General features: G+C 34.6%; 2 protein-coding genes and 1 non-coding gene across 3 annotated transcripts; 1 reads left to right on the top strand and 2 right to left on the bottom strand.

Moving 5' to 3' along the window:
* The first annotated feature begins 18,012 nt into the window (after nucleotides 1-18,012).
* LOC145010603 (protein neprosin-like) lies at nucleotides 18,013-23,245 on the top strand. Its single transcript, XM_078969126.1, has 8 exons — nucleotides 18,013-18,164; nucleotides 18,216-18,260; nucleotides 19,408-19,498; nucleotides 19,615-19,818; nucleotides 20,857-21,021; nucleotides 21,589-21,642; nucleotides 22,515-22,658; nucleotides 22,808-23,245. Exons 1-8 carry the CDS (start codon nucleotides 18,013-18,015, stop codon nucleotides 23,180-23,182), a joined length of 1,230 nt encoding a protein of 409 aa, XP_078825252.1. The 3' UTR covers nucleotides 23,183-23,245.
* Nucleotides 23,246-23,354: 109 nt separating this feature from the next.
* Nucleotides 23,355-23,427, bottom strand: TRNAE-CUC (transfer RNA glutamic acid (anticodon CUC)). Its single transcript has one exon. It is a non-coding gene; the product is annotated as a tRNA-Glu (tRNA).
* A 647-nt stretch (nucleotides 23,428-24,074) lies between these two features.
* Nucleotides 24,075-26,327, bottom strand: LOC145012303 (Tetratricopeptide repeat (TPR)-like superfamily protein). The gene is made up of 2 exons (XM_078971095.1): nucleotides 25,936-26,327; nucleotides 24,075-25,446 (listed from the first exon to the last, which is right to left on the bottom strand). The coding sequence occupies exons 1-2, from the start codon at nucleotides 26,173-26,175 to the stop codon at nucleotides 24,214-24,216; spliced, it is 1,473 nt and encodes a 490-aa protein (XP_078827221.1). The 5' UTR covers nucleotides 26,176-26,327; the 3' UTR covers nucleotides 24,075-24,213.
* Nucleotides 26,328-27,895: the final 1,568 nt, after the last annotated feature.

Below are 27,895 nucleotides of genomic sequence, written 5' to 3'. Positions count from 1 at the left end.
GTAGACTTGACCAGTGCACAAGAATGTGTACTCGATCCCTTAGTCCTTCACTTGACTCGCATATACATGTTATCAAGGAATTCGTCTTAATTTGCCAAAGATGAAAATTCTCATTCATCATACAATACAACTTGCATGTTTCCAAGTTTCTATCCAATTGAAACTTGGGTGATGAACATATTTCCTTATTTGGTAAATTTTGACACTACTGCAAACGAACTCAACATAGAAACATACAAACATCAATATTCACAAATGCCATTGCAAGGTGATATAGTATAAAATTAAAAAAATTATTTTTATAAAATGCGGAAAACTTTTCCATACAATGCAACTTCAAATGAAAACTATGTTATTACAAATTTCTAAGCAATCTATCATAACTACTAAGCAACAGCTCAAAAATCCGATCTTCAAACCATGCGATCGAAATCCATATCTTCGCGGTCAGATTCAGCATGCTCTTACTTTTAAGATTCCTTCCCTTTGCATGATCCTACAAAACATCAAAATGCAAAACTTGTCACATTATCTATTAAGAGTCAACAAATAGGAACTTAATAGAGTTAGATAGTGAACTCACCTGAAGTAGAACCATACAATCTAATTAAACTTCTCAGGTAGTCAGGACATCTTCGCTTCCAATGTCCCTTTCCTTGGCAATAGAAACACACATGCTCACATGGAACAGTCTTAGAATTGGCCTTTCTCTTATGATCAAAAAATTTGACCATGGCCAATTCTTTTCCTTTCGGAGAAGGTATCATTTCTGTAATGTCCATGTCAGCTTGGGATGTAGATCTTCTAATAAAATTTGCTTGACCATTGCGCCAAATCATTATTGATTCAGCAGCAATTAGCAAACAGGTAAGATCAATTAGGTTCATGTCGTGATCTGTCACATAGTAGTCTTTAACAACCTCACTATATGACTCGGGAAGTGACTGAAGGACCCAGTCAATAGCCAACTTCCTCGGGAAGACGACACCCAATATCGTAAGCCTGTCAATATGTAGCTTCATTTCCAAGACTTGAGCACACACAGGCTTTCCATCTATGTGTTTACTATACAATAAGGATTGAGTGATCCTGAACTTTTCAATTCTTCGAGCTTGTGGGTCAGGGAGAGTAATTGGAGGAGGTGGATGAAGTTAAGTATGATATCCACTTCCACGACCCAATCGTGGAACATCATCTTCAAGAGGAATTCTTGTTCTAGAAGAATTAGGCAGACCATAGTTGTCTGAACTAAACATCTACAAGTAAGAAATTCAAGTTAGTTGATTTAAGTCCTTAATATAACATCCAAATGAAATATTAAGGCTAGGACCCAACACAATAATTCACAATTTTGAAAAGGGATGTCGTAATCCAATTGTAAACTATTTTAAGGTAGGTAAATAATGATTTACCAATTTCCACCACGAAAAACGAAAAAGAATTCTAGGTTTTAAGTGAATTGAAATTCCTATATCCTTTGGGATTCATTGAACTATTCAATGGCATGTTTAAATTTCGATTGTGCCCTTCAAGTTTGTGACTGGGATGCCGGGGATCACAAACACAGTGTGAATAACCATGAAAATTAGTTTGGTACACTCAATGTTATAACCATATAATCAAAATGATGGTTAACCACACACGCTCCATTGATCTATGATTGACATCAAGCTACCCTTTGTCACGTACTGTTAGTCCCAGATTAGCATGTCGGTTAACCACACGCGCTCTACTAATGACTTAACAAGGTGCAAAGTGCAATTTCATGGGTTAGCTCCAAATTCACATTTTTCCTAAGTAACTAAGACTGGGAATTTATAATTGTTTAGTTACTTAGTATTTCATTATACTTTTAATGAAATTAATGTCCTGTCAAACCCATTCGGCTAACGACCCTCCACCAGTCAAGGAAGCGGTGGGTGAGAGTGGACACCCATTAAACTGCCATTTTATAGGTAGTAACCTTATAACCCCTTATAAACTGGCTTCGTGAATGAGGCCTACTAATGGTAAGACTGACTTTACTCTTATACATATATATAAATATTAAAGCTATAATATTATAATAGTATAAGGGTTGAATTTTAAACTTTTAAAATTCTAGGGTTTAGAACTAAATGTTTCAAAGTAAGACTTTGCATTTACAAATTCCAAAACTTGAGGGCAAATCTTGAACAATTCAAAAACTTTTGGAATCCATAATATATGAGTTTAATTTAGGATTTAATTAAAAAACTCTTGAAAATCCATAACTTGAGGACAAGTTATGGAGTTCATAAAAACATTTATGGAAAAACTCTTCAAGACCATAACCTATAATTTTAATGAACTCTTTTAAAAGAAAACTTTTCATTTTCCATAACTTGAGGACAAGTTATGGAGTACATTAAAGGCCATTAATATCATCAATTAAACTAACAAGCATGTCAAATAATGTTTATGATCTAGACTAAAGTCATATGAACAAGATAATTCATATCAAACAAATTTCATGTAATTAGCCTAATCATATAAACTAATATAAAACATGAAACTTTGACAATTATCTTCAAAATTGGATAAGCATGATCATTACCACATCAAAAACACTTTTATAACTCCAAAAATAGTTTAGGGTAATGATCCTAGTCCAATTTCAGCCTTAAAATTCAAAAAACTGCTCTCTGGAGCACCAACTCGTCGAGTGCAAGAACAAACTCGGCGATTTGGTCAGAATTGTGCTTGGACTCGGCGAGTTCACTGTCCAGAATAGCAGAAAATCGATTTTTTTCAAGCTTAAACAACAAGTAGCATCAAGTATAATTGAAAACAACCCATGCCTCTGATACCACTGATGGGTTTTGGTATACTACAACATCATATGGTGTACATACAACCCTAAATGCCTTGGATCTATGTTTTCACTAATTATACATGTGATATTGTTTCCAAGACATTAAGCCTACAACTAGCATGCATTTGACATAATCAACTTAGATATGAGTTAGATGACATACCTCTATGTAGTAGCTTGTAGTTTTGGACTTAAAGAACTTAGCACCAATAGTATGAATGCCTCAAATGGAATCACAACACACCTTTATACAAGGGATGAACTTGAGAGAATGTGCTAGACTCCAAAATCGGCTATGGCCCTCCAAGGACACTTTCATTTTTGGTTTTAGCAATGGAGTATCATATATATAGTCTAGGATTATGGTAAACCTTAATCCACACCCTTGGGCTTATTATCCATGATCCATGAATCAAGTGGGCTAACTCTTTATGGGTTCCACCATAAACTTAGTCCATCATGTATCATAAGCCCAAACTATATATATATATATATATATATATATATATATATACATACATACACACACACACACACACACATATATATATATATATATATATATATATATATATATATACACACACACACACACACACATATATATATATATATATATATATATATATATATATATGTATGTATGTATATATATAACTAAGTTACACAATTAGTCCATATTGATTTAATTAGTCTCTTTTAATAACAAAATTAATTCCAAACTAATTCTTGATCAATACTAATTAATCAAATTATTTCATATTAATATATTAGAACTTATAATATATTAATAAATCATAAATAACCTCACTCTCAAGTATCATCCTATCAAATTGTCCTTTTGATATGAAACCCAAATGGACCATGCTATTCTCGGTTCAAGTGCATACCGAATACAGTTATGGACTTAGACACCTTATCCACCAGTTAACGCATAAGGGAACATATTTTTGGCCGCGGGTTAATTGACCTACTTGAAGACTCGGGGGACCGACTCGGCGAGTTGGTTAGGGTTAAGGAAACTATAAATTCGAGACTTGGTACCCTATTTAAGAATTTTATTCTCCTCCTCTTGGCTCCATTCCCAACCCCCATTGTCTAGAACTTAACCCACGAAACCCTAGAGAATTTTGAGAGTGTGTGAGCCATTCTTTAAGTGTTTTGGTGTGTTCTTGGAGGCTAGAAGAAGAAGAAGGAGATTGAAGGTTCAAGGAGAAGTTTGTAGATCCAGAAACACCATCTCATTTCCATCATTTTCTGGTAATAAAGTCTTCATCTTGACTTATAGTTTCTTAGATCTCTTTATGACCAATTTATGTGAATTTTCATCCATGGAGCTTGATCTATGGGACAAAGACGTCCCAAGCAAAGATCCTTTCAGATCTGGAGTCCCTAAGAGTGGTTAAGGCATAAAGGTGCAAGCTTTATGCCACTAGAAACCCCCATGCAAGCTTTAAGGAGTTGTTATGGCCTTTTAAGCCTCAAAAGGCCATGCATGGAAGTAAAGGAAAAGACTTTATGTAGTAAGTGCACTAGGGGAGGTTGGATCTGGAGTTTGGAACCTTAGAACCCTCTGGAATGGACTGAACACAAAAAGGACTTAATGGAATCGACGAGTTGCGTAGTCAACTCGATGAGTCGGGAAGAGTTTTCCCGTTTTTAGGATTCGGGGTGATTTTGGTCAAGTGTTTCAGTCAAGTGTTTTCGGCCAAGGGTTTTTGGTTTAGAGTTTTCAGCGATGGGACATTAAAGAACTCGACAAGTCACTCTAGTGACTCGGCGAGTTGGTGAATTATTCAGGAAACTCGACGAGTTGCTAGAAGCACTCGACGAGTTAAGCTAAACATGGACTGTTGACCTCAACTTTGACCAGGGTTGACTTTGAAGAAATTTTGGGGCTAAGTGCCATTTGTTAATTGATAGCTCGGGGAGCCGAGGGAGTAGTAGTTCGGGAATTTTTAGTTAGCAACCGGAGGAGTATCAACATATTTTCAGCAGCGCGAGGTGAGTCTCCTCACTGTGTGCATGGGTCTACGGCCACAATGATGGCCCATTATGTTTGTGTAAAGTAGGAAGACCCGGGGGTTAGCCCTAGGCATTTATTGATATATGTTCCGGGTTATGACCGATGTTGGGCGAGACCCGAGGAATGTTAGTATGCTAGAGGTCTTTGTGACTCTTGCATGTGACAGTACGATAGGTTTTGGACCGGGGGTCCGATGCCGGGGCAAGTCTGAGGTATGTTTATATGGTAGTATGTTTCCGGACTAGGGTCCGATGTCGGGGCAAGCCCGAGGAAGGTTATAGGTTGTATGTTAGATTATACTTGTTGCCTTTGTGATACTTGGATGTACCTGGTAAGGAGGTTAGTGTGGGTGAGGTCTCGTATCTCATCACTAACTGAGTATGGATGGGGTTCCATATCTCAATAGTAGCAGAGTAGGGACGAGACCCGTAGGTTCCACGACTCATCCGTAGGAGACCACGGGCGAGGCCCGAGTTAGGCAAGGCCTTAGAACAGGAGTATAGTTAGAATATGATTGTGTATGTGTTGGCATGATTGTTTGACTGTGTGTGTATAGCGGGCGAGGCCCAGAGATAGGCGGGGCCTAAGAGAAACAGATATGTATATCGAGCGGGGCTCAAAGCCAAGTGCGGCCTGAGGCCGGGCGGGACCCGAAGCCGGAGCGATTATGATGTCGAGCAAGACCCGATGTAGCGGTCGGGGGCCTAGTATGTGACTACGTGTATGGTATGTGGTAATTTGGGGAAATCACTAAGCTTCGTGCGTACGGTTTTCAGTTTTGGTTTCAAGTACTTCCGGTAGCGGAGGGAAGAGCTTCGGATGATCGCATGGGACACACCAAGAAGTTTTAGCCTGGGATGTTTTACTCTAATAAAAAGAACATGTTTTGATATGATACTCTGATTTGATATGTCAACTCTTTTTATGGATGAATATTTGATAATTATGGTTTTATTAAGGTTATAAAAATAAATTTTTTGTCATGATTTTTGGGTTGTTACTAGTTGGTATCAGAGCCTTGGTTTGAGGGATTCGAGCACACTCTCGTTTGTGTCTGAACTCAAACTGAGGACTTGGTATCAAAAAAAATTCAAAGGAAAATAAATTCTATAAAAAGGGATTGAAAAAAGAAAAGAACTTTGAAAAGAAAAAAAAAGGTGTGATGCATGCAATCAGCCAAGCTCAAGTAAGTTCTCCTAAGTTACCCATACAAGTTTATGTTATGATATGATTTTGTGATCAACATGCTAGTATAGGGCTAACGATCTTGGAAGGATGCCTTGTATGCCTTTTTTATGTGTTTCTTGAGATGCATGCTAGTATTGGTTAGACAGTGGTAGTATAGCCTGTTTAGGTTATGCCTGATTATATGAGCTTAGAGCCGCATGCTAGTACAGATTCTTGATATGTGGATAGAATTGCTTGATTATGTTATGGTTATATTTTCCTTTTGTTTGAATGTTGCTTGCTTTGTGCTTTGTGGGACTCTGAGTGATGGGAATTAGCTACTAGTTGAATACGCTAAGTCACATGTAATCATGGTTAAATAATCTTAGAGTGTTGGATTTGACCCTATTGTGCGGCTCTTATCTGAGTCCTAACCATGTAGGGATGAGTCCCTTGCTCGAAGGATTATCCGAGCGTCGTTACATGTGGTGGTATTCATGTAGTGGCTAATTGGCATTACGAGGAGACCTTCTACTGCTGAGGACTGGGTTGGGTCGGAGATTTCCCTAGGGTAAGCCTAGGATGACTGTAGTGCTGGGGACAGGGTAGTAGTGAAGGAACTTGGTGGAGTCGAGGCAATTCTTGAGGAAAGTACAGATAGATGTGGAAGGTATTATGAGCCCGTACTATTGAAACCATAGGATCCATAGTTGATTCAAGAAGGGCTGAGATAAAACCACATAACATGTAGTATGTGTGTGATTCCTCAGTAGTGATGAGTATCCTGATGGTTGTTATGTAATGTGTTCATCAGGGTGATGTGTGAGAGACTCTTGGACGGATCAAGAGTTGGAGAGGGATCAGGATCAGGTTCATGAGCCGAGCAGCTTGAGGAGTGGATGAGGGGGTTTATATTAGATGAGTTTATGCGCAATATTCTAGACCACATGTCACACCCCAAAACCAAGAACGGCGGAAACGTTCTGGGACGGAGGACGTCATGTAAAGTATCACAACAATGCAAAGTAGTAAACAAGCAACAACATCATCCATTGCATTAATAGTATAATTTTAATTACAAGCGTGTTCTTTCATAACATAATGAATAATCAAAATAAAAGACAAGTCTGGACTGCTCCGTCTTCACAAAACCTGGTCGTCGTACCTATGTATTTGTGACTTGAGAATACAATTAGCTAAAGGACGAATTCCTGAAAGCACTCTCACCTATCCGGAAATCATACGAGAAACAACAGAGAAGATCGTTCAGATTCGTGAACGATTGAAAGCCTCTAGAGACCGACAGAAAAGCTACACTGACAAAAGGAGGAAACCTTTGGAATTTCAGGTAGGAGACCGCGTTCTATTGAAGGTCTAACCCTGGAAAGGCTTGATACGCTTTGGAAAGCATGGAAAGCTAAATCCAAGATACGTAGGGCCTTTCGAGATCCTCGCTAGGATCGTCCCTGTAGCTTACAAACTCAATCTACCACATGAACTTAGTAACATACATCCAACTTTCCACGTCTCGAACTTGAAAATTGTATGTCCAATGAGACTCTTGTTATCCCACTCGACGATATCGAGATCAACGAGGGCCTCAACTTCGTGGAAGAACCGGTAGAAATCATGGACCGGGAGGTCAAACAAACGAAACAAAATCGCATACCCATCGTGAAGGTTCGCTGGAACGCCAAGCGAGGACCTGAATTCACATGGGAGCGCGAAGATCAGATGAAACAAAAGTACCCACATATTTTTCCCTGATTAACAAGTATCTTTCTTACATTAAATTTCGGGACGAATGATATGTGTATTTTTATATATATTTTTATGCATTATATCTTAATATTTTGGCCTTTATTATTCTCTTTTAGAACTAAAAAGTACTCAGAATGTTTTGAATTATGTTTTGCAGCTATTCGTTGTCGATAAAGCACAAAAGAAAAGACTGAAGCGGAAACCGGGCTTAGAAGCTAAAAGAAATTAAAAATGTTGGAGGAACAATTACGCCCCCGTAATACACTTGTACGCCAAGCGTAACGACCAAATTCGACTTACGCCCAGCGTAATTTTAGGTTACGCCCCGCGTAGTGGCTGGCACCGGATAAACTCAATCGCGTAGAAATCTTCAGTACGCCCAGCGTAATCCGACTTACGCCCAACGTACGTAAGTCGGCTACAAGGGTTATAAAGGTCGATTTTCAGCTAACCAGGAGGGGGGATTCAACTTCCAACTTAATTTAGTCGATATTAAACTTCTGTTAAGCCGTTTTGAGGGTTTAGAAGGCAGCCGGAAGGCCGTTAAGCTAACGGGAGCGGAGATCGGAAGGGTTGGAGAGCGGATACATGTCGGTAATCATATGGGTTGTTAACGTGACCATGTTTAGCATTCCATTGTGTTACAATTCTGTATTTAGTTTCTGATTTAGGTGTAAAAACCTTTTACTTTGTGTTTATGATTGAATGAAGCTTTGATTGTTAGACTAATTACTATATTGAATTGTTTGTTTGTGTTTAATTTATCTTTTCAAGCTTGTTCAAAGATCCTTACATATTAATGATAATTATTTGCTGTTAATTGTCAAGTAAATTAAGTTGTATGAACATCTGCTTGATTGCTTGTGTCTTATGACTTTGATGACCATCAAGATTATAAGTCTAGGAATAACGAATGTGAAACTAGGATTAACTTGGGAATAAGTAAGTTAATGTGTGAGCCTTGTTTGATGACCATCGACAAGAGGTTAATTGAATGTCTAATTTGATTAACTATATTTACAAGTCTTGCTTGATACGAACTGAACACTAGGAAGCATGTTAGTTTAATCAACAGATCACTGTTTGAATTGACTTGTTTGCTAAAGGATTAGTTATACTGAACGCGAATCTAATCATTTTAGGAATCAGTGAACATGAATAAATGAATTTGTGTATGCAATTGTTTATGTTTTTAAGGTGTAATTTGTCTAAACCAAAGTACCTGAAGAGATTTGCTTTCCTGTTAGTTTATCGAGAGTTGTTAATTAATTGTTAGTTTGAGATTTATTAAATTACTTCTTTATTCTTTTCGTGTGACCTGTAACCTATAATCAAATATTTTAAATTAATTCACTACCATTCCCTGTGATCGACACCCGACTTACCCAAGCTATATTGTAATCTGACTAGGTACACTGCCTATAAGTGCATAGTTAGTTAAGTTTGTTAGGTTATAACACTACTAGAAAAACAGCCTTTAATGACGCGCAAACAATGACACTCGCTGATAGAGGATGCGCATTTGTACGTGCCCTAAAAGATAATGTCAGTTTTGCAAAATTTGAAGGATAAAGGACATGTATTTGTGCGCGTCCTAAAATTAGTGTCAGAAAAGAAAAAAAAAAAGAAATGTGGAGGGCTCCTTTCATAAAATGTGCGTCGTGTAAATGTGTCGCTTTATAATTTTTAAGTGAAACACGCGTTTTAGGTGGGAAATGAAATCGACTAAAATTACTCCCGCCTATTGGATTCCAAAAATTAATCCCCCCGCCTCAAGAAAAATCCCTAGGGCCTTCATCTTCTCCTTGCTCATACGTTCTCATACGATATTCAAAACCTCACTGAGTCTCTCCTTCTTGAAATCCTCACAAGATTGCCCCTGAAATCGAAGGGATCATTCTAGGGTTCTTTTCAAGATGGGAAGGCTCTCTACAACGCTCGCTACCTTGGCTCACCTCATCTACCAACGATCTCGACTCATCTCTTTTAGCCGGAGAGCTTGGGATAACCTTACCTCGATAGAGACCGCCACATATGCTCAAATTTACAAGCCCTAGGTCTGGTTTAATGACCATCAGATCTTCTTTGTGATCTGTCTCGCACAACAAGACTCCCTCTCAATAACATCGTCTTCCTTGTGTTGAAGGTATGATAATATCATCTAAAACTTAGTGGGCTCGATCGCACCCACAAATATGTGATTCTACCTACAGTAATCGAGACCACAGTCCAAAGAGCCGACATAGGGCTTTCAAACATGAGATTTTATGAAACTTCAAACCACGTCTCTCTCAAATTGGCATTATTCACTAAATTTTCATATATATTGTTAAATTCTCTTTTCTACTGCTCGAATTTTTGCTTGTTTATGTCGATTTTGCCCTTGATTTGGTGATTCTCCCCCTCATGTTGACTTGTATTCTCTGAATAGTACTTAATTTTGAAAAATTGGTTCAAAACACAAACAAATTGGAAATTTAGGGTTACTTAACTGTTACCATAAAATTATCAAGACAGATTGACAAATCTGTAGTTCAAAAGATTCTTTTTCCTATAGAAAAATTGTAATTCTGTTTGGAACGAAGGAGCAACATAATAGAAAACTAGAATGTGCATGAATTCTAAAGGGAAAGAAACATTATCCATGTGGCTTCTGAATTTCTATGTGTCTGATACATGCAAAAAACATTATCCATGTGGCTGCATGGGGCAACATAATAGAAAACTAGTATGTGATACGATTACCTTTTCTGTTAAAACCTTTCTCCCTAAATCATCTCTTTAATTCTATCTAGGTTTATATTATACTTCCAATTTGGGGGTTTGATGCATTCGGTAGTTGAATTCTGGGACAAAAAGTTGTATGATTAGGGATAGAAAAGATTTTTATAAATTGCAAATTAGATATGGATCCGTTATACATTCAACCTCATTTTCCTTTTCTACAAGTCTCAATACTAGGGTATGGCTGCATGGGGCTTATAGGTATCTATAACAATCCTCTCCCTAAGGAAGAAGGCAGCAAAGTGCTAAAGGAAGCTTTTAATAGAGGAGTTACATTCTTTGATACTGTTGATGTATATGGGGTTCAGCATGCTAATGAGATACTAGTTGGGAAGGTAATTGTATTTCCTTATACAAAACAACAAATCTATATAAATAATCTTCATGAAATTATTGCAATGTAATCACATTGCTAGACATTTATCCTAGTTGATTAAACTAGAATGCTTCAGGCATTAGATATGGATATGTTCTATAATATGCGTGATTTTTTAACTTCTCTTCATCTATTTCATTATTTTATTCTAATTTTATGCTTTTTTTAAGAAATGTAGTATAATTGTTTCATTTATTGATAGGTATTGTTGTAAAATGTAAATAGGGAAAGTTTCTAGTTGATTTAGCTTGTCATGGTGATAAGTTGTTCCAAGTAGTGTTCAAGGAAAGGTAAGTAATCTGGGACAACTAATCTTTGTTTCCCCAAATTGCAATCCAGTCAAGGATTCATGAATTATTAAAATATAATTTTTTTAATATAGCAACAAGATCCATTGCTGTGATCAGTAAAATCGATTAACAATAAATTACAAAATGGTCCCTGTGATTTCTGCTATGTATCAGATTAAGAGCCCTCACGTCTCTGTGTTGACGAGGTAAAAAAACTACACATTATTTTGTTTTTTCATTTTTAATTAATTCCCCTTTTCTCTTATTAATATTATTATTCTTTTAATTTCATTTATGTAATCGTTTGTAATGAGTACAGGTTCATCGTGTACTTGCGGACATAGTTTCAGCTTCAGCTAATGCTACACCAGGACTTGGGAGATATCCTCCATTTGAACGAGAGGTACTTTGCCTTTTTCTTTTTCTTTTACTGATATGAGAAATGTACTTGTTTTTACTCATGATAGCAATTTGATAATGCTGATGTGGCACTGTTGTGTGCTATTGTTTTGACTAGGTGGTGACAATTGCTACAACAGCTCTGGAGGGGTATAAGAATGATGCAAAGTCCATGGTGATTGCACTTGTTATCATTTTCTTATGTAATATCGGAACTAATGGTTGATATATCACACACTTAATTTGTCTACTCATAAAGCTGCTTTGGATGGTATAGCCATGAACACGAATTAGTCTCTGTTCGGTCAATTACTGATGTACGCCCACAAGGTGCTTGACATAATGTCTATGTGCGATGGGCTGAAGGAAAACACAACACTAAACTATGTTTCAATCTATCCAAGAGCCTCAATGAAAAGGATTACTACACATTCTGGATTGCAAAATATGATCATGACTCTTTATATGTGTCACCAGGCTTACCTGATAACAAAGATTGTTCTCTGATAACAAAGATCCAAAAAGTAGATAAGTATCCCACCCTTAATCAGGTAACTAACTAAGTGTATGACTGTAGATATTTTCAATTCCTTTCAAGTGTATACGTAACACTCAATGTTGTTTTTGCAGCCAACATTGGTGGCTTCGGGAAGAAATCCACCTAAACTTTACTTTTGAACCAAACAAAAACCTTAGAGATTCAATTCTTTAAAGTACATGTTTCAATATAAACGACTTGTAACTGTAAGTTTCCTGTTTTACCCTTTTTTCACTCCCAAAAATCAAAAAATTTGATGTTTCATTTTCTTTCTTCATCTTATAGGTTTGGTCTGCACCAAATTACTGCTATCGGTGTGGCAACATGGCTTCAATTTTGAGCTTTAGTGAAAACATGGTATTCCCATAAGTTAATTTATCTTTTTTTCTTTCTTTTAGGAGTATATTATTTAATAATGAATTAATGATTGTGGTGGGTGTGACAGGAGAGAGAGGTAAAGTTTTTCACAGAAACTGAAAAAAACAATCAGATGATAGGACCAAGGACAGGGGTACCTTACTTTTTGTAAGAAAGGAAAGAAGAAAGAAATATGTTTTCTCAAGATATGATGATGATGATGATGATTTTTGGGTATTTTATTTACATTGCTTGTTTATGATGATGATTTTTGGGTATTTTATTTACATTGCTTGTTTATGATAGGCCCTGATCAGAGGAACTCAGCAAATATTATATTTTGTTCATGGATGGCGATTGGAAACATCTTAGGGTTTCTATCTGGTTCTAGTGGAAATTGGCACACGTATATTATCTATCGGAAGTCTTCTTATTATATTATATGGTTTTATATGACTTTTTTTCATATTTTTTCTAATTAATTTGATCATTCTCCATGGCAGGTGGTTTCTTTTCTTGAAAAGTATAGCTTGGTGTGAGGCATGTGGAAATCTGAAGGCATCTTTTCTAGTTGCAGTGGTGAGTTTTTAATAGCTAAATATAACTATATCTTAAAATTGATAAATTGACAACCAAAAAGCCTTCTGATGTTTCTAACTAACAAAAGGAATTGGAATATTAAATAATACAAAACATGTTGGCATGTTTGCAGATTTTTCATACATTTTGCACACTGGTGACACTCTACTTTGCAAAAGAGATCCCTTTAGCACCAAAACAGCATAAAAATTATTAGATTTTGCTCCTCTTCTTAACAATCATCAGTAGACTGGCTCTGAAAATTCAGACTCAAAACCCCTGACAAGGTGGGTTATGCCTTTCAAGATCTATTGGAGATAAAGATGTTGAGGAGTTCATTATTCCAGTTCCTCATGTCAAACAAGTGAAGGTTAGTTTAGTAATTAAACTCAATTTATTCATTTTTTTGTTAACAACTTTTATTTATTCATGATCTTCAGCTATCTTCTTCTTGTGGGTAGCTTGTAATTTCAAGTGATGGAGTCTGGAATGCTCTTTCCACTGAATCAGCTCTGGAATGCAGTCACGGATTGGTTCCGGAATCAGCAGCAGCACAAATTGTCAAAGTACAGAAACAAAAAAATGTTAAATTTGTAATAAAATATTATGCAATGGATTCTATTGTTTGTATATGATATTTTATATGACATTAAATTTTATGAAATGGATTATATTTTACGTATATGATATTTTATTTTCTATTATGAGGCATTAAATGCAAATTTAATTTGAAAATTAGTAAATCTATAAAAAATATATTTTTTTAAACATTTAAAATTATGATACGCAAAAATGTGTGTCATCTTCATTTATGACATGGCCTTTCTTGACAGGGGTTTTCTTGATACGCATTGCGTGTCATAAACATGCGCGTCGTAAGGTTACAATACGCGAATGCGTGTCGACTTCCTTTATGACAGGGCCTTCCTTGATACGCATTGCGTGTCGTAACTGCGCGTCGTCTCTCTTTATGACAGGACCTTCCTTGACGCGCATTTGCGCGTCATCTGAGCCTTTTACGACGTGCAATGAGTGTCGTAAAAGGCTGTTTTTCTAGTAGTGTAAATATTAAAATTAGTGAGTACTTTTGTGCACATCAACGAAATTCGCTCTAACGGGGGGATGATATGACAACCCGATATTTCGAATCTATGTAATGGTCTGAAAGGGCAAGTATTGTAACCTCGTTTGATGTAATGAAATTAACTTTGAAAATAAAATGTTCAAAAGTCTCTATTTGGTTACCTACTATGTTAAATATCATTAAATCGTGATCATACATAAAAAGAACGTCCAAATCTGACTTCGTATAAGGAAGTTATGATTTTTTCAAGTTCGGCATAGCGATAGACAGCTAAAAACTCGAAGCACAGATCGAGCGACTTTTGGCCGGAATAACCTAAATGAGAATCGAAGGTCTCGACAATGGTTTTCCAACGGTAAAAATTCTGGCAAAAACAGACGTCGGATAATGAAGTTATGGATTTCTAACGAACTTTTCTTACCCCGATCTTTTAAAAATAAATAATAAAAATAATTTCAAAATTTGCTGACGGAGTCTAAACAAAAGTTGTAGAGCATAGTCTCACCTACGCGTGGATATAAAGAACGTCGAAAACAGAGTTCGTATGAAGAAGATATGAATTTTTGAATTTTACTAAATAATAAAAATTTAAATTTAAATCAAATTTCGGTATTATCCGAAGGAGGAGTCACCGGGCCAGTCCAAGTTACGCCCAGCGTACTCAAGGACTAGGCCTCGGATCGTCCACATCGCCCCCTATGCGAGGCTAGGCCCCCGTCCCATCCGAACTCCAAGGCAGTCGAGGATGCGGTCACGCATGATGCACACGTACACCCAACATACCGAGGCGGTTCCCACCCCTATAAAAGGGATGTGAGGGTTTCGGGGAAAATGCTCAATTCCTCTCATCTTTCTGGCGTTTTTGCCTCGTTTTCCGTGCAATAAATATCCCGAAGCCCAGGTTCCCATACCCAAGTCCCGAAGGAATTTTACGCTCCCGAGATTCCCGAGAATCCTGAGAAAATCCGCTTTCTCTAGTCAAAGTTCTTATTGGTTTTCGTCTCACCTTCTTCGATCTATCAAATGAGTTCGTACCCCTATAATCTACACTTTTAAATACTTTATAAATGCATTTATACGCTTTTAATGGAGGAAATACAAGTAAAACATGGTTATTATCGTGTGTTACATAAAGTTTCATTATACACTTTTTTTATCAAGTGAATCATATGCGATTTATAACTACTATATGGAAACTTTCGTATATAAAATATATCACGATAACATCTCGTCTTTTGAAATGAAATATGTTGTTATATATATATATATATATATATATATATATATATATATATATATATATATATATATATATATATATATATATATATATACAAATCAAACACTTTGTTTATATTTTATGTATATGTGTGCATCTTTGACACTACAAAAGTTATACTTTTCATAACAAATGAGCATTACACTAGGGTTTACTATACGAACGAAACACACTTTTGGAAAACTATAATAGGTATAGTTTTACGAGAACATCATGAACTTTTACATACTAAAAACACTATTTCAAGGAGATACTTTCATATACAAGAACAATTGAACATTTTCATACGTAAATCTGTTTCATACTAAGTTTTATGAGACATTAAACTTCATGTACGTTCGAGTACACATTTCAAGTCCTATATTATATACTAGAATCCTTTGGAGGGGGAGCATGGTGTTTGTGTATAGATCTATACGGGATTGACAACCCCGCGCCCTGACTGTTAGCTACAGTACACCATTTGGGGTGACAAACGTCAGAACATTCCAACGCTTGAAGAACGTTGTGTATAGGCTGTCCCAGTCAATAGCATGGTTATAAAACTCACATGGGGTATTAAAAACACATTGATTTACGGGGTTTTCAGTCGTCTTGGCAATTTTATACGTACATAAATTGACTACTCTAGGCATGAAAAACATTATTATGTTACAGTTTTAGAACTTTTAAAACTGCCACCCACATATGGATTAACATAAATTTTCTAGAAACAAACCTTGGTCTTGGTAGAAGGCTACATCTATACCAGTAGAAAATATGGGATTTTCTAGGATCAAACAAACCATTTCATTTTAGTTCATACAAACATTATCATTAAATACTTATGAAACTCACTAGCTTAAATGTTGATCTACTCTTTCAAAACTACTTGTATGTCCTAGGGAATCAGTAATTACAGGTAACAAACAGCTTTTGAAGAAGGGACGCTACGGCGCTAGTTTAAATTCATATTTTGACATCATATTGTAATTGGTTTTGAACATGTAGCTTTCAGCAATGTAAACTTTCAATTATATATATGATGGTTATATTGCTTTCTTTACTATGTATTCAATTGTTACGGTACTACATGAAGTCATTCGCCCTCGAACGTTTCCGCCGTTCTGATTTGAGGGTGTGACAGTTAACTATATGCAAGAATTAGGAAGTAAAATGCAATGAAAATACATAAATGGAAATTAGGGTTTCTTAGCCACACATGGCTAAGAACAAATCAACCAATAAAAAGATTGGAATTGGAACTGTTTAATGCTTGCAAATGGATATCAGTTTATTTATTTTTTTGCAATGATTTGATATCTTCAAAAGCTCCAAAAATTCTCCAAAAATCGCCTCTAGTTGCTCGAGAAACCGTCTCCCCAATAATGAGCTAGATTCCTCCTTTTTAGCACAAAAATGTAATGGCACACGTGCTCATGGGTAAACACATGTGGTCAGACTCAAACCATGCGTTTTTGGCATTGCCATGTGTTTTTTTGAAAGCAAATGAGAGTTGCAACCATGTTTATGCATTTTTAGCCCTATGACCATGTGTTTTCAGCATGATCATGTGTTTGACCATGTTTTTTGAATCAAACTATTCTTTTTGTTAAAACTTGGTCTTTAAACCAGACTCTATCTTCGTTCTAACTTCGACCCACAACACGTCTGATCCATCTTCTCTCCATGCTCCTTGCTCTGTGCTCGTCTCCAATGCTCCAAGCTCCATAATGCCTACAAAATAAGTCAAAAATAATGAAGTACCAGACATTCCGAATAAAATATGAAAGTGTCCAAATTGTTTACTAAATGCAAGAAGTAGGAAGTAAAATGCAATGAAAATACATAAATATACATACAAAATAGGTGCACAAAATGCACCTAACAGATTTCCAACAATTTATTTTTGCTTTGAAGCGTTCAACTATTGGGTTCTAATGTTTAAAAAACTTCATATTTGCTCCAATGGATACTCCAAATAAATAAAGTGAAAGTATTGATACCAAAATTAAGAAGTTTTTCCATAATGGACACATCCATATCTCAAATTCCAATATCGAAAACCTTACTTGGAGTAAAGATGACATTTAATCTGAATGCCAAATGAAAGCATCTAAGAAGCCTTTTTAGATTCAAACAATCGATGAACATAATATCATTGACATACATTAAGTAGGTTAAGATAAGACTAGTATTAGAAAGATTAATACCTTGGACTAAATGTTTTTTCACATGTCTCCTTCATAGTCACATGAAGCCCTTCATAGTTTGTAGCCAAGATAAAGATGAAAGGGGTCCATTTGTCCAACCCCTTCATGATGTTTTGTTGTTTCCTTATGATTGCTTTAAGAGGAAAGTTGGCAATGGGAATGATACTCGATTTTGGCTTGATGTGTGGTGTGGAGATGTGATTCTAAAAGCCCGGTTTCCGAGACTCTATGCTTTGGCAACTCATGGCGGTAGTATGGTTAGTGACTACTAGGTTGATCAGAATTTGCTCTTTACTTGTCGTATACCTCTTGGTGGTGGAGCCCTTCAAACGTAATATATTCAATTGATGGAGGTTCTTAGTTCGTTTCAAATCACAGATCGTTTAGACTCGTGGTCTTGGGAGTTTGGCGATGAAGATGTTTTCATGGTTAAATCTCTTAGATTCCACTTGGATCATCATATGTTGCCTATTGGTGGTGGAGTTACAATATGGAATAAGTGTGTTCCTATTAAAATTAATATTTTTATTTGGAGATTGGTGCTTAACAGGTTGCCGACTAGATCTAATTTGGCAAAACGAGGGATTGATGTGGAGTAAGTGTCGTGCCCGTGTTGCAATGTTCAACAGAAGGATGTTGATCATTTATGTCCTTTAGCGGTTCAGCTCTGGAAAAAGCTTGCTTTGTGGTTTGATGAAGTGTTGTCTTCTTTTCAAGATTTTGTGGATCTTTTTGATCGGATTGATGCTTAAGGGAGTAGTAACTACCGTCGTGTTATATTGTATACCACTTGTTTAACGCATTTATGGTTGTTGTGGATGTTCAGAAATACTTTGGTGTTCGCCAACGAGAAGTTTAGGAAAGAGTTTCTTTTTTATTCAAATGTGTCTTTTTCGTTTAATTGTTTTGTAGTAGGGTAAAAAAAATTGGAATGGGTGGATGATAAACCCATTCATGAACCGATTGTTTTTCCGTTTTCTTTTGCTAGCTCCTAATTAGTTTAATACATTTAGCCGTTCAAAAAAGAAAGGAATTCATATGTAGGTGAACCGTAAATGGACTCTTTTTTTTCAAAGAAACAATGGATTAAATGAATTTAATTCATAAACATATATGGATTAATTTCACATATTTAACTTTTTTAAAGAAAAAATAATCAATTACTTTGCATTTATTGGCCAATTACATTTAATTCTCGATTTTCTCTAAATCTCATATTTGGAATTAAATTTATTATAGCAAATATTTGAAAGCTCGGCTCGTAGTATTAATATCTATTAAATCGTATTCTTTTAAGCAAACTCTCCAACAATTGATATCTTAAATTTCAATCGATGCAATTGGAACTTGTTTTTGTTCAGTTCTGGTCGCAAAAAGTAGTGTAATTACACAACAAGAAGCTAAAAATAAAGAAAACACGCACAAATTCTGTGTTGCATTATATAAACATATACAACAATGAAGTCGGGTGCTTGTAGTGAGATGAGTTCAACTTTTTCAGTTTTCTTTTTGTTTTTCTTATTGCTTTCTCCTGTTTTCTCGACAATAGATTTAAGACATGCAAACAAAACCTTCGAGTCAAAGAAGATGAAGTCGATTAAAGCTACTCTTGGCAAAAACAATCAGACCCTTTGTGAAATCAATTAAGGTGACACTTATATTTTATTTTATTACTTTACTTGATTTGTTCGTTTTATTTATTTTTTATTTTTTTATATTGTTTACTTTTGTTGTTGAATCAGAGCCCCAGATGGTGATGTAATAGATTGTGTTTTGTTTCAACTTCAACCAGCTTTTGATAAATATCCTATGCTGAAAACAACCATGCCCATGGTATACTTAACCTGTTTCTTTATATGTAGTATTCAATTTCTATTTATATTTTCCTTCCGTATATGTATGTGTACAATTTTTAATTGGGTTTTTTGAATAATTAAATAAATGAATAGGATCCACCGAAGATACCAAATGGGAATAAGAAAGGGGGAATGAAAACAGAAGTTAAGCAGTTATGGAATTCAAAAGGTGAATCATGCCCACAAGGAACAATTCCAATAAGAAGGCAAACAGAAAGTGAGATTTTGAGATCCAATTCTATTTCCAAATTTGGGAAAAAACTTCTCAAGAGAAATTCTATTTACGTGGGCCATGAGGTACAACATTTCTATGTGATTTCTTACATCAAAACAACATGACATGGTAGTAATTACTTGGTATGAAATACTTTAAAATAAAGTTGATCTGCGTTAGAATCCTCAAGTTTTAACTTTGAGAGTCTATAATTATAAAAAATTAATAAAAAAGAAAATGATAATATTGGAAAGAAAATCTTAAAAGAATCGTGTACTTGTAAAACATGAACATTTTCTAAGCTGTTCTTGTACAAAAGTGTTTTTTATATATCTAATGACCACTTTTTAACTTTATAAAATGAAACATGTTATTTTATTACTAATTTTGTAATTTGTAATATTTATATAAATGATGAACAAAATGTTAACTTTATTAAATTATATGAAAATTCAAGTATGTTCAACTTTCGTTTTAATTATTATTATTATTATTATTATTATTATTATTATTATTATTATTATTATTTTGCATTTAGCCCTTTAAAATCAACTATCCATTTTACAAATGTTTATTGTTTGTAAATACATCAGTTTGGGATTTATTTATTTTTTTCAACTATTCTTGTTTCTCAAATCAATCTTACAAAGATGGTATAACACTATAACTGATGTGTTTAATGCAAAAATGACAATCAACTATGTCATTTTTATTTTGAACATATGAAAAACCAATCTAGCAAAGAGCTAGAATTAAACAAAACAATCAACTATGTAAATATTACCTAAAATTATTATTATTATTGTTTTTTTCTTGTAAATTTTAAATGATTTTTTGATGCTTTTCAAACAAATTATTAAAAAGTAAGAAGAAAATTGGTTTAATTTTCTTACACGTACCATTTTAATTGATGTTTGACCGTCGTGTAATTTAAGAACAATATTAATTGAGTTTTAAGGATTTTACATATTAAGAAATAATTATAAAAAATAAATAAATAAATAACTCGTACACTCACATCAGTTAATTGTATTAGATTATGGATGTTTCATTTTATGTGTATCAAAATTTGTAACTTTTTTTCATTAAAAAGGAGTATATACTAATAACTGTATTTCCAGCATGCAATTGGGTATGTAAGAGGAGGAGAATATTATGGAGCAAAAGCAACTTTAAATGTATGGGCTCCGAATGTTACTAATTTTGATGAATTTAGCGTTTCGCAAATTTGGGTTAGTTCTGAAGTTCCAAATCATTTTGCTCAGACGGTTGAAGCTGGTTGGCAGGTAAATATATATACATCTCTCTCTCTCTCTCTCTCTCTCTCTCTCTCTCTCTCTCTCTCTCTCTCTCTCTCTCTCTCTCTCTCTCTCTCTCTCTCTTTATATATATATATATATATATATATATATATATATATATATATATATATATATATATATATATATATATATATATATATATATATATATATATATATATATATATATATAGAGAGAGAGAGAGAGGGGATAGTTCAAATAAAAACAGTAAATAATGTGAGAACATAAAAATATTATTTTTATGTTACTATTCTGAAATGAATTTTGTATCAACAACTTTATATCATTATTCAGCAATAAATAAATAAATAGTTACATATTAAAACTTTATATATATATATATATATATATATATATATATATATATATATATATATATATATATATATATATATATGTTTGTGTATGTGAGAGAGAGTAAAATAATTTCCTTAGCCAGAAAGATATGTGGCCATGAAAGGCGAAGGAAGGCTGAAATGCCAACAGGCGTCTTAACAGTTTACAGAATTATAACTGTATCTATAACAACAGGTACCTCCAACAATCCACGGAGACGGTTTGCCAAGATTTTTCACTTACTGGACTGTAAGTTTTATGTTTGTTCATAAACATTTTCATTGACAATGCAAATATTTTTATTTTGGGATCGTCTTAAAAGAAATATTACATTTTTCTTTGAATAAATTTTAATCAATTTACCTAGACAAAATTACACAAATTGGTACCTATCATTTGTCAAAACTTGTATGGTGATGACAACTATCAAAACTTTTACGTGATCGGTCCTTGCGGTTTGTAAATCATATCCCTTTTTTCTTGTACGTACGCATGTAAAATGAAATTTATATCCTTTTTAATATCATGTATCTTTTAATGTATATATATTTAATTAGAAGTCCACACTCATCCCACTTAAAATCAAAAATCTGACTTTGAATCAAAACCTCAAACTCCATCATTATATATATATATATATATATATATATATATATATATATATATATATATATATATGTGTGTGTGTGTTAATTTATCTTGTTAATCTGCATGAAAGACACTGAAAATATAGGACTAGGCAGTCAATATTTAAAAACATATGGACCAAATGCGTAGCCGTTTTGTTAGTTGCCTCACCATGTGAGTTTTGGAAATCCTCAGTGACCATTCATGTAATTATGTCTATATTATACTTTAACAACTATAAATAAACTTTTTTTCAGCATGTATAATGTAAGTAATGTACCACATGTCATTTATTTTAATAAATGTAACGTACATCTGACATTGATACTCGATGGTAATTATTACATTATATCAAATAGATTGGTTCTTTACTTTTCATCTAAGATAATTTGATATCAACGAAACTATGAAAGAATACACTAAATCAAAATTTTTAAAGGGTCTCCATTGATTTGATATTGATGTTGATAGTTTTTTATCCAAAAATATTACAGAACGATGGATATCAATCTGGATGCTATGATTTGCTTTGTGCGGGATTCGTCCAAACAACTCATGAGTTTTGCCTTGGTGCTAGTATTGCTCCAATTTCAACGTACAATAGTAACCAGTTTGATATCACAATATTAATCTGGAAGGTACATCTTTAATCTATCAAGTAAGCTATAAAAAAATTTCACGAGTTACATGTCTTAAAGTGTAACTTGGATGATTTATATTATTATATACATGTTTTGAAATTTGTTATAAGTGATATATAAGTTGTATTTTATGTTGATTTTTATAGGATCCGGGACATGGAAATTGGTGTTTGATGGTGGGAAACATTCAAGTTGGATATTGGCCTAAAGAATTGTTCACAGACCTTCATGATCATGCAGCTAAGATTGAATTCGGGGGAGAGGTGTATAATACTAGTCCTGAAGGTCCACATACAACAACTCAAATGGGTAGTGGTAATTTCTCGAGTGAAGGGTTTGGGAAAGCAGCATATATTAATAACATTCAAATGGTTGATCAAAATAATATGTTACATCCAGTTTCAGATTTGCAATTGTTTGCAGAGAACATGAATTGTTATGATTTTAGTAATGGGTACAGTAGCAATTGGGGTAATTATATATTTTTTGGAGGCCCTGGAAGTAATCCAAATTGTCCCTAAAAATATATGAATTCTGTTTGTTTCTTATTAATATCCGATATACATTTTTTTTTTTTAGCGGTTTATTTGTTAGTTGATTAATTTGTTGTTGATTTTTCATGTTGAAAAACTTTAACAATTTGTAATGTAAAAAGTGTTGAATATTTTCTTTTACAAGGGAAAAAAAAAAAGATTCCGTTGCCGGGACTTGAACCCGGGTCTCTCGGGTGAGAGCCGAGTATCCTAACCAACTAGACTACAACGGATTTTTATTTTAATGTATCAGAATTTCGTAAACAATAAATAATCCGCACTTTTAAAGAAACAATTTTTTACTAAATTTCTATTTAATACTTTTATCATATTTATAGAGAATTGATTAGGTTGTAATCCATATAGGGTTTTATTTTAGAGCTAATACTCAATCACAACAACAAAATACACCATTATTATTAAAGAAAATTGTGATTACACACAACCTAATCTAATATAATATACTTATTTATCTCTTATTAGCCCTAAAGCAAAATCATATATGAAACATCCATTTTACACATCATTCAATCATCTCTTAATATAAAAATCTTTGTATGTATTTATGCTGGAAATTGTTTCTTCATCCAATCGTTTCTTGGTTCATATATTTTTTCCGCATAGTCTAAATATTTAATCACAATCTTCTAGAGATGCTTCTTCATGTCACAATGTTTCATTTCATTAAAGCTTTAATTACAAATCATTATATTACGCAAGAAACCGAAAAAATGAATAACATTCCGAGCAATTGACCCATATACCCATCGTTGAAACACATAATGTTTAATCCAAATGAATTTCAATTTTTAAATGCAATTGATATAAAAGAAACAACAAGCTTCAATTTTTTAACCATATCTAAAACAAATCTGTAATATACTCTAAAAAATTAAAACCATTCAATTTCATCATTATTACTGCAACACCACCAAAAAGCCACCAAACTTTGGCTATAAAAATCTTTCATTAAAAACAAAATCACAAAAAAAAAAAAAAAAAAAAAAAAAAAAAAAAACTCATGCAACCGATATCTTTTCAAGCAAACTCTTCCCTTCATCACTCAACTCCACATTTTCCATCTTTACCCTTCGCCTAACAACCGCACTCGTCCTCCCAGCCGCCGCATAACACCGAATCAAACCCTCCAACACCTCCACACCACCACCACCATCAACCTTCTCCAAAACCCTAACAAAACCTTCTGCCCCATCAACATCCTTAATCCCCTCAAAATGTCCCATAATCTTCCCAACAACCGTAACCGCCGGGCCCCACTTTTCCCCGGTTGAAATCGCATTCTCAACACACTCAACCGCCTTTCCAATCTCCCCTTTTTCCAAATAATAATTCAAAAACAACTCCCAAGTTTTCGAATTCGGTTTCCCACCTCGCCTACGTGACACCTCTTTTAACTCTTCACCTTTTTCAAATAAATTCTCTTTTAAATAACCTCCGATTAAAACATTCACAATTCGAATATCATAATTCGAACACCCTGAAACCCATTCCCGAAACAATTTCTCAGCTCCCGGTAAATCATTTAATTTCACCAAAACCGTAATCATATTTAAATAACTAATATTCGCGGTTTTCGGGAACGCGAGTTTTAACGAACGCCATACGCGGTAAACTTCTAGAATGTTCCGGGTCTTTCCGTATAACGTAATCAAATGTTGAAAAGCCGAGAGATTCTTGTGGGAATTTATCTTTTCTAATTCCTTGAGGGCGTTTTCGGCTTTTTTGATCAAATTAGAATCGATGTAAATCGATGCGAGATTCGAATACGTTGTCCAGTCTAGAGAAACGTTTTCGTCCCTTGACATTTCGTTAATTACTCTTTCGACCCCGGAGATATCGTTCATGGCGGAAACAGCCCTCATCCAGATGTTGTAGGTTAGGACATCGGGTTTGACTTCGGTTGACTTCATTTCGAGGATGATTTGTGGGATTTTTTCGGGTTGTTGGGATTTTTCGTATAGGGTTAGGATGCTGTTGTAATGGAGGGAGGTTAAAGTTAGGTTTAGTTCTTTCATTTTTTGAAACATGGATTCGGCTTTTTCTGTCATTTGGTGTTTGCAGTAGTGGTTTAGAAGTGGGCCATATGTGAAGTGGTTTTTTGATTGTTCTGGGAGATTAATGAAATAAGATTCGGCGGCTGTTATTCCAAGGGTTTTGGAGATTAGGTCTAGATGGACGGCTTGATCTGTGATTGTCTTGTTCATGCCTCTTTCTGCCATGGTTTCTGATAGCTGTAAATGTTATAGGAGAATTTATGAGGTGAAATTGGTAAAACAGTGTGAAGCTCATAGCCTATGTGAAACATTTCTGGAGTTCTGATTTAAAGAAAAAACTGAATTCTGAATCTAAAAGGAACAAGTCCCTCTATTTCTCCTCAATTTGCATGCTACTTATAAGAATTTCAGTCGATTTCTCATAAAATTGAAAGTCTAGTTTTTATATGATCCATGCTCATTTCTGTATTTGAATTCAAACTCCATAAAATTTTACCTTGTAAAGGAATCATTATGCAACATTTTCAATTAGGGCATTTTATAAAGGATAGTTCATAGTACATCGAAAACTTAGTTCTATCTCTAATTCACACAGAAAATTCACCAGAGTTCATGTGTTTGAATCCTGTATTAGTAACTACAGCTCCTAGTTAAGTAAAATCATTTCCTATCGAATACAGAATAGTAAGAGCAAGATTCAAAAGGGGGAAAGGAGAGCATAATCACCTTGAGGGCAGAGGCGTAACGCTTGCGACTGCGAAGGACTTTGAGCGTGTGATCCACCTCCCATTTGTAAGCTTTCTTTTTGGATTTAAGAAACTGATTCAAATTTTGTCGAACACTAACATCTGATCCGCCATCTTTAAGAAGCCGCCTGTAAAGCGCTTCTTCCAAATACTTCTTAGTAGACCTCTTTGTTAAGCTCTTTGTTCTCCCGAAACGTTGAATAAACAGAGATGACGACATTATCAGAAGAAAAAACACAGATTCAAATCATATAACAACTACTGTTAATCGAACGAATACGGTTTTCGAAAACCTATCTGGGGGTTTTGTTTTGTTAAGGGTTTGGACTTTGGAGTCGAGAACAGGAAGAAATGGGGCATCCGGCGTCGTTTGGTTGTTGGAGCATGGATTGCAGGGTGCAGTGGTGCACCCTCAGCTATCTGGGCTTAAGCCCATTGTTAACTTGGGTTTTTAGTTATTTCATTAGGTGCTTGCCAGATATTGATAGTTGTTGTTATTTCACAAGTGGGCCCTACAAAATGTATTTTTGTTTAAATATTTGATATCATATTAGGTGTAAGATACACCTTAACCCTTGCTAATTACATGTATTATATATATTATGTTTGCGAAAACGAAAAAAAGTGTAGAATGGAGTGGATAAGAATCAAACCGAAAATCTCACCTTGTTGTATGAGGTCTTTACAACGAGAAGGCCAATGGTTGTATCTGTAATTAATTACATATTTTCTCAAATATATTGTAAACCGGTTTGATACGGCATATAACACAATTAATTTTATGTTCAAAATCAGGGGAAAGGTTATTAAACGGGAAAACTAAAAAATGAGAAAGGGGAATAACCACTCTAGTTGCAATGGCCTTTTTCAACTCAAACAAATACATATTTATTTTTGAAAATACATATTATAGTTTACAATATATTAAAAAATGATATAACTAATTACAGAAATGTGCCTTGGCTCATCGATTAAGGAGTTTGATTCGAGCAAGTTCCTTTTCTTTTGTTTATAAATTTCAAAGCATCTCTTTTGAAGAAGAAAAAAAATGCAAAAATGGTTCCTTGTCAAAATTTTGTGACTTTGATCCAAAAAAGTTTGGTGGTTAGTGGTCCAATTTGGATACTTCATGTGTTTTTGGTCTCTATTGTTGGCATTATTATGTGGTTTTGGTCTATACCTTACCTGAAATGACGAAAATACCATTAATTAATTCTTTTTTAATTTCTTTCTATTAATTTCTTATTATTTCAATTAAAAACCAAGAAAAAATGTCAGCTACCCATCTCACCCCTCCTAATTTCTTTTTAATATTTGGAATCACCACCACCTGGTAACCACCACCGACAGACCATCGCCCTCCTCATCGGAATACCACCATTCTCCTATGACACCCACTATATTACCTTTACAGGAACCTCCTTAAAGCACCCTTATACCACTACCAACAACCACCTACACCACATCAGCCGAAGAACCCCTTCCAGTCTCCACTTATTTTGAACCTTTTATTCCAGCCATCTGTATCATCACCACCAAGATGAACCCTGATGTAAAGATGACGATTTTTTCAAGTATATGGTGGCTAGGTTTGTGTACCCTAGATTTGGTGAATGTAGGGGTGAATCGACAACCAGGAAATGTTTCCAAGTCCATAATTGTCCCTTTCCAAGATCCAGAAATCGAAAATCGTTATAGAAATCATATCACCTGTTAGATAGAGAAAGGGAGAAGTATGTAGGGACTATAGGTGGGTCAATTGGCATTTGGATGAACACGATTTTCCAATGGAGAATCGAATAAGCAGTAGTAGTTTTTCATAGCAATGTTGGCAATGGTAGTTGATGATAGTTGTCATCTCCCTTAACTTTGTTTATGCCCAGATTTGATGATGATAACAACATAAGAGAGAGAAAAGAGAGACAGAGAACTTCTCAATC

This window comes from Lactuca saligna, chromosome 8 (assembly GCF_052625555.1).
Source record: "Lactuca saligna cultivar CGN05327 chromosome 8, ASM5262555v1, whole genome shotgun sequence".
In the NCBI taxonomy this organism is placed as follows: Eukaryota; Viridiplantae; Streptophyta; class Magnoliopsida; order Asterales; family Asteraceae; genus Lactuca; species Lactuca saligna.
The sequence above is the reverse complement of the archived record's forward strand: the minus strand, read 5'-3'. Positions and strand labels throughout refer to the sequence as shown.

Coding starts and splice junctions, on each gene's coding strand:
- LOC145010603 (XM_078969126.1), top strand. CDS start 18,013: ATGGAGGTTCTTAGTTCGTTTCAAATCACAGATCGTTTAGACTCGTGG. Junction 21,022..21,588: donor CGGTTGAAGCTGGTTGGCAG/GTAAATATATAT, acceptor CTATAACAACAG/GTACCTCCAACAATCCACGG. Junction 21,643..22,514: donor GATTTTTCACTTACTGGACT/GTAAGTTTTATG, acceptor AAAATATTACAG/AACGATGGATATCAATCTGG.
- LOC145012303 (XM_078971095.1), bottom strand. CDS start 26,175: ATGTCGTCATCTCTGTTTATTCAACGTTTCGGGAGAACAAAGAGCTTA. Junction 25,447..25,935: donor GTTACGCCTCTGCCCTCAAG/GTGATTATGCTC, acceptor TAACATTTACAG/CTATCAGAAACCATGGCAGA.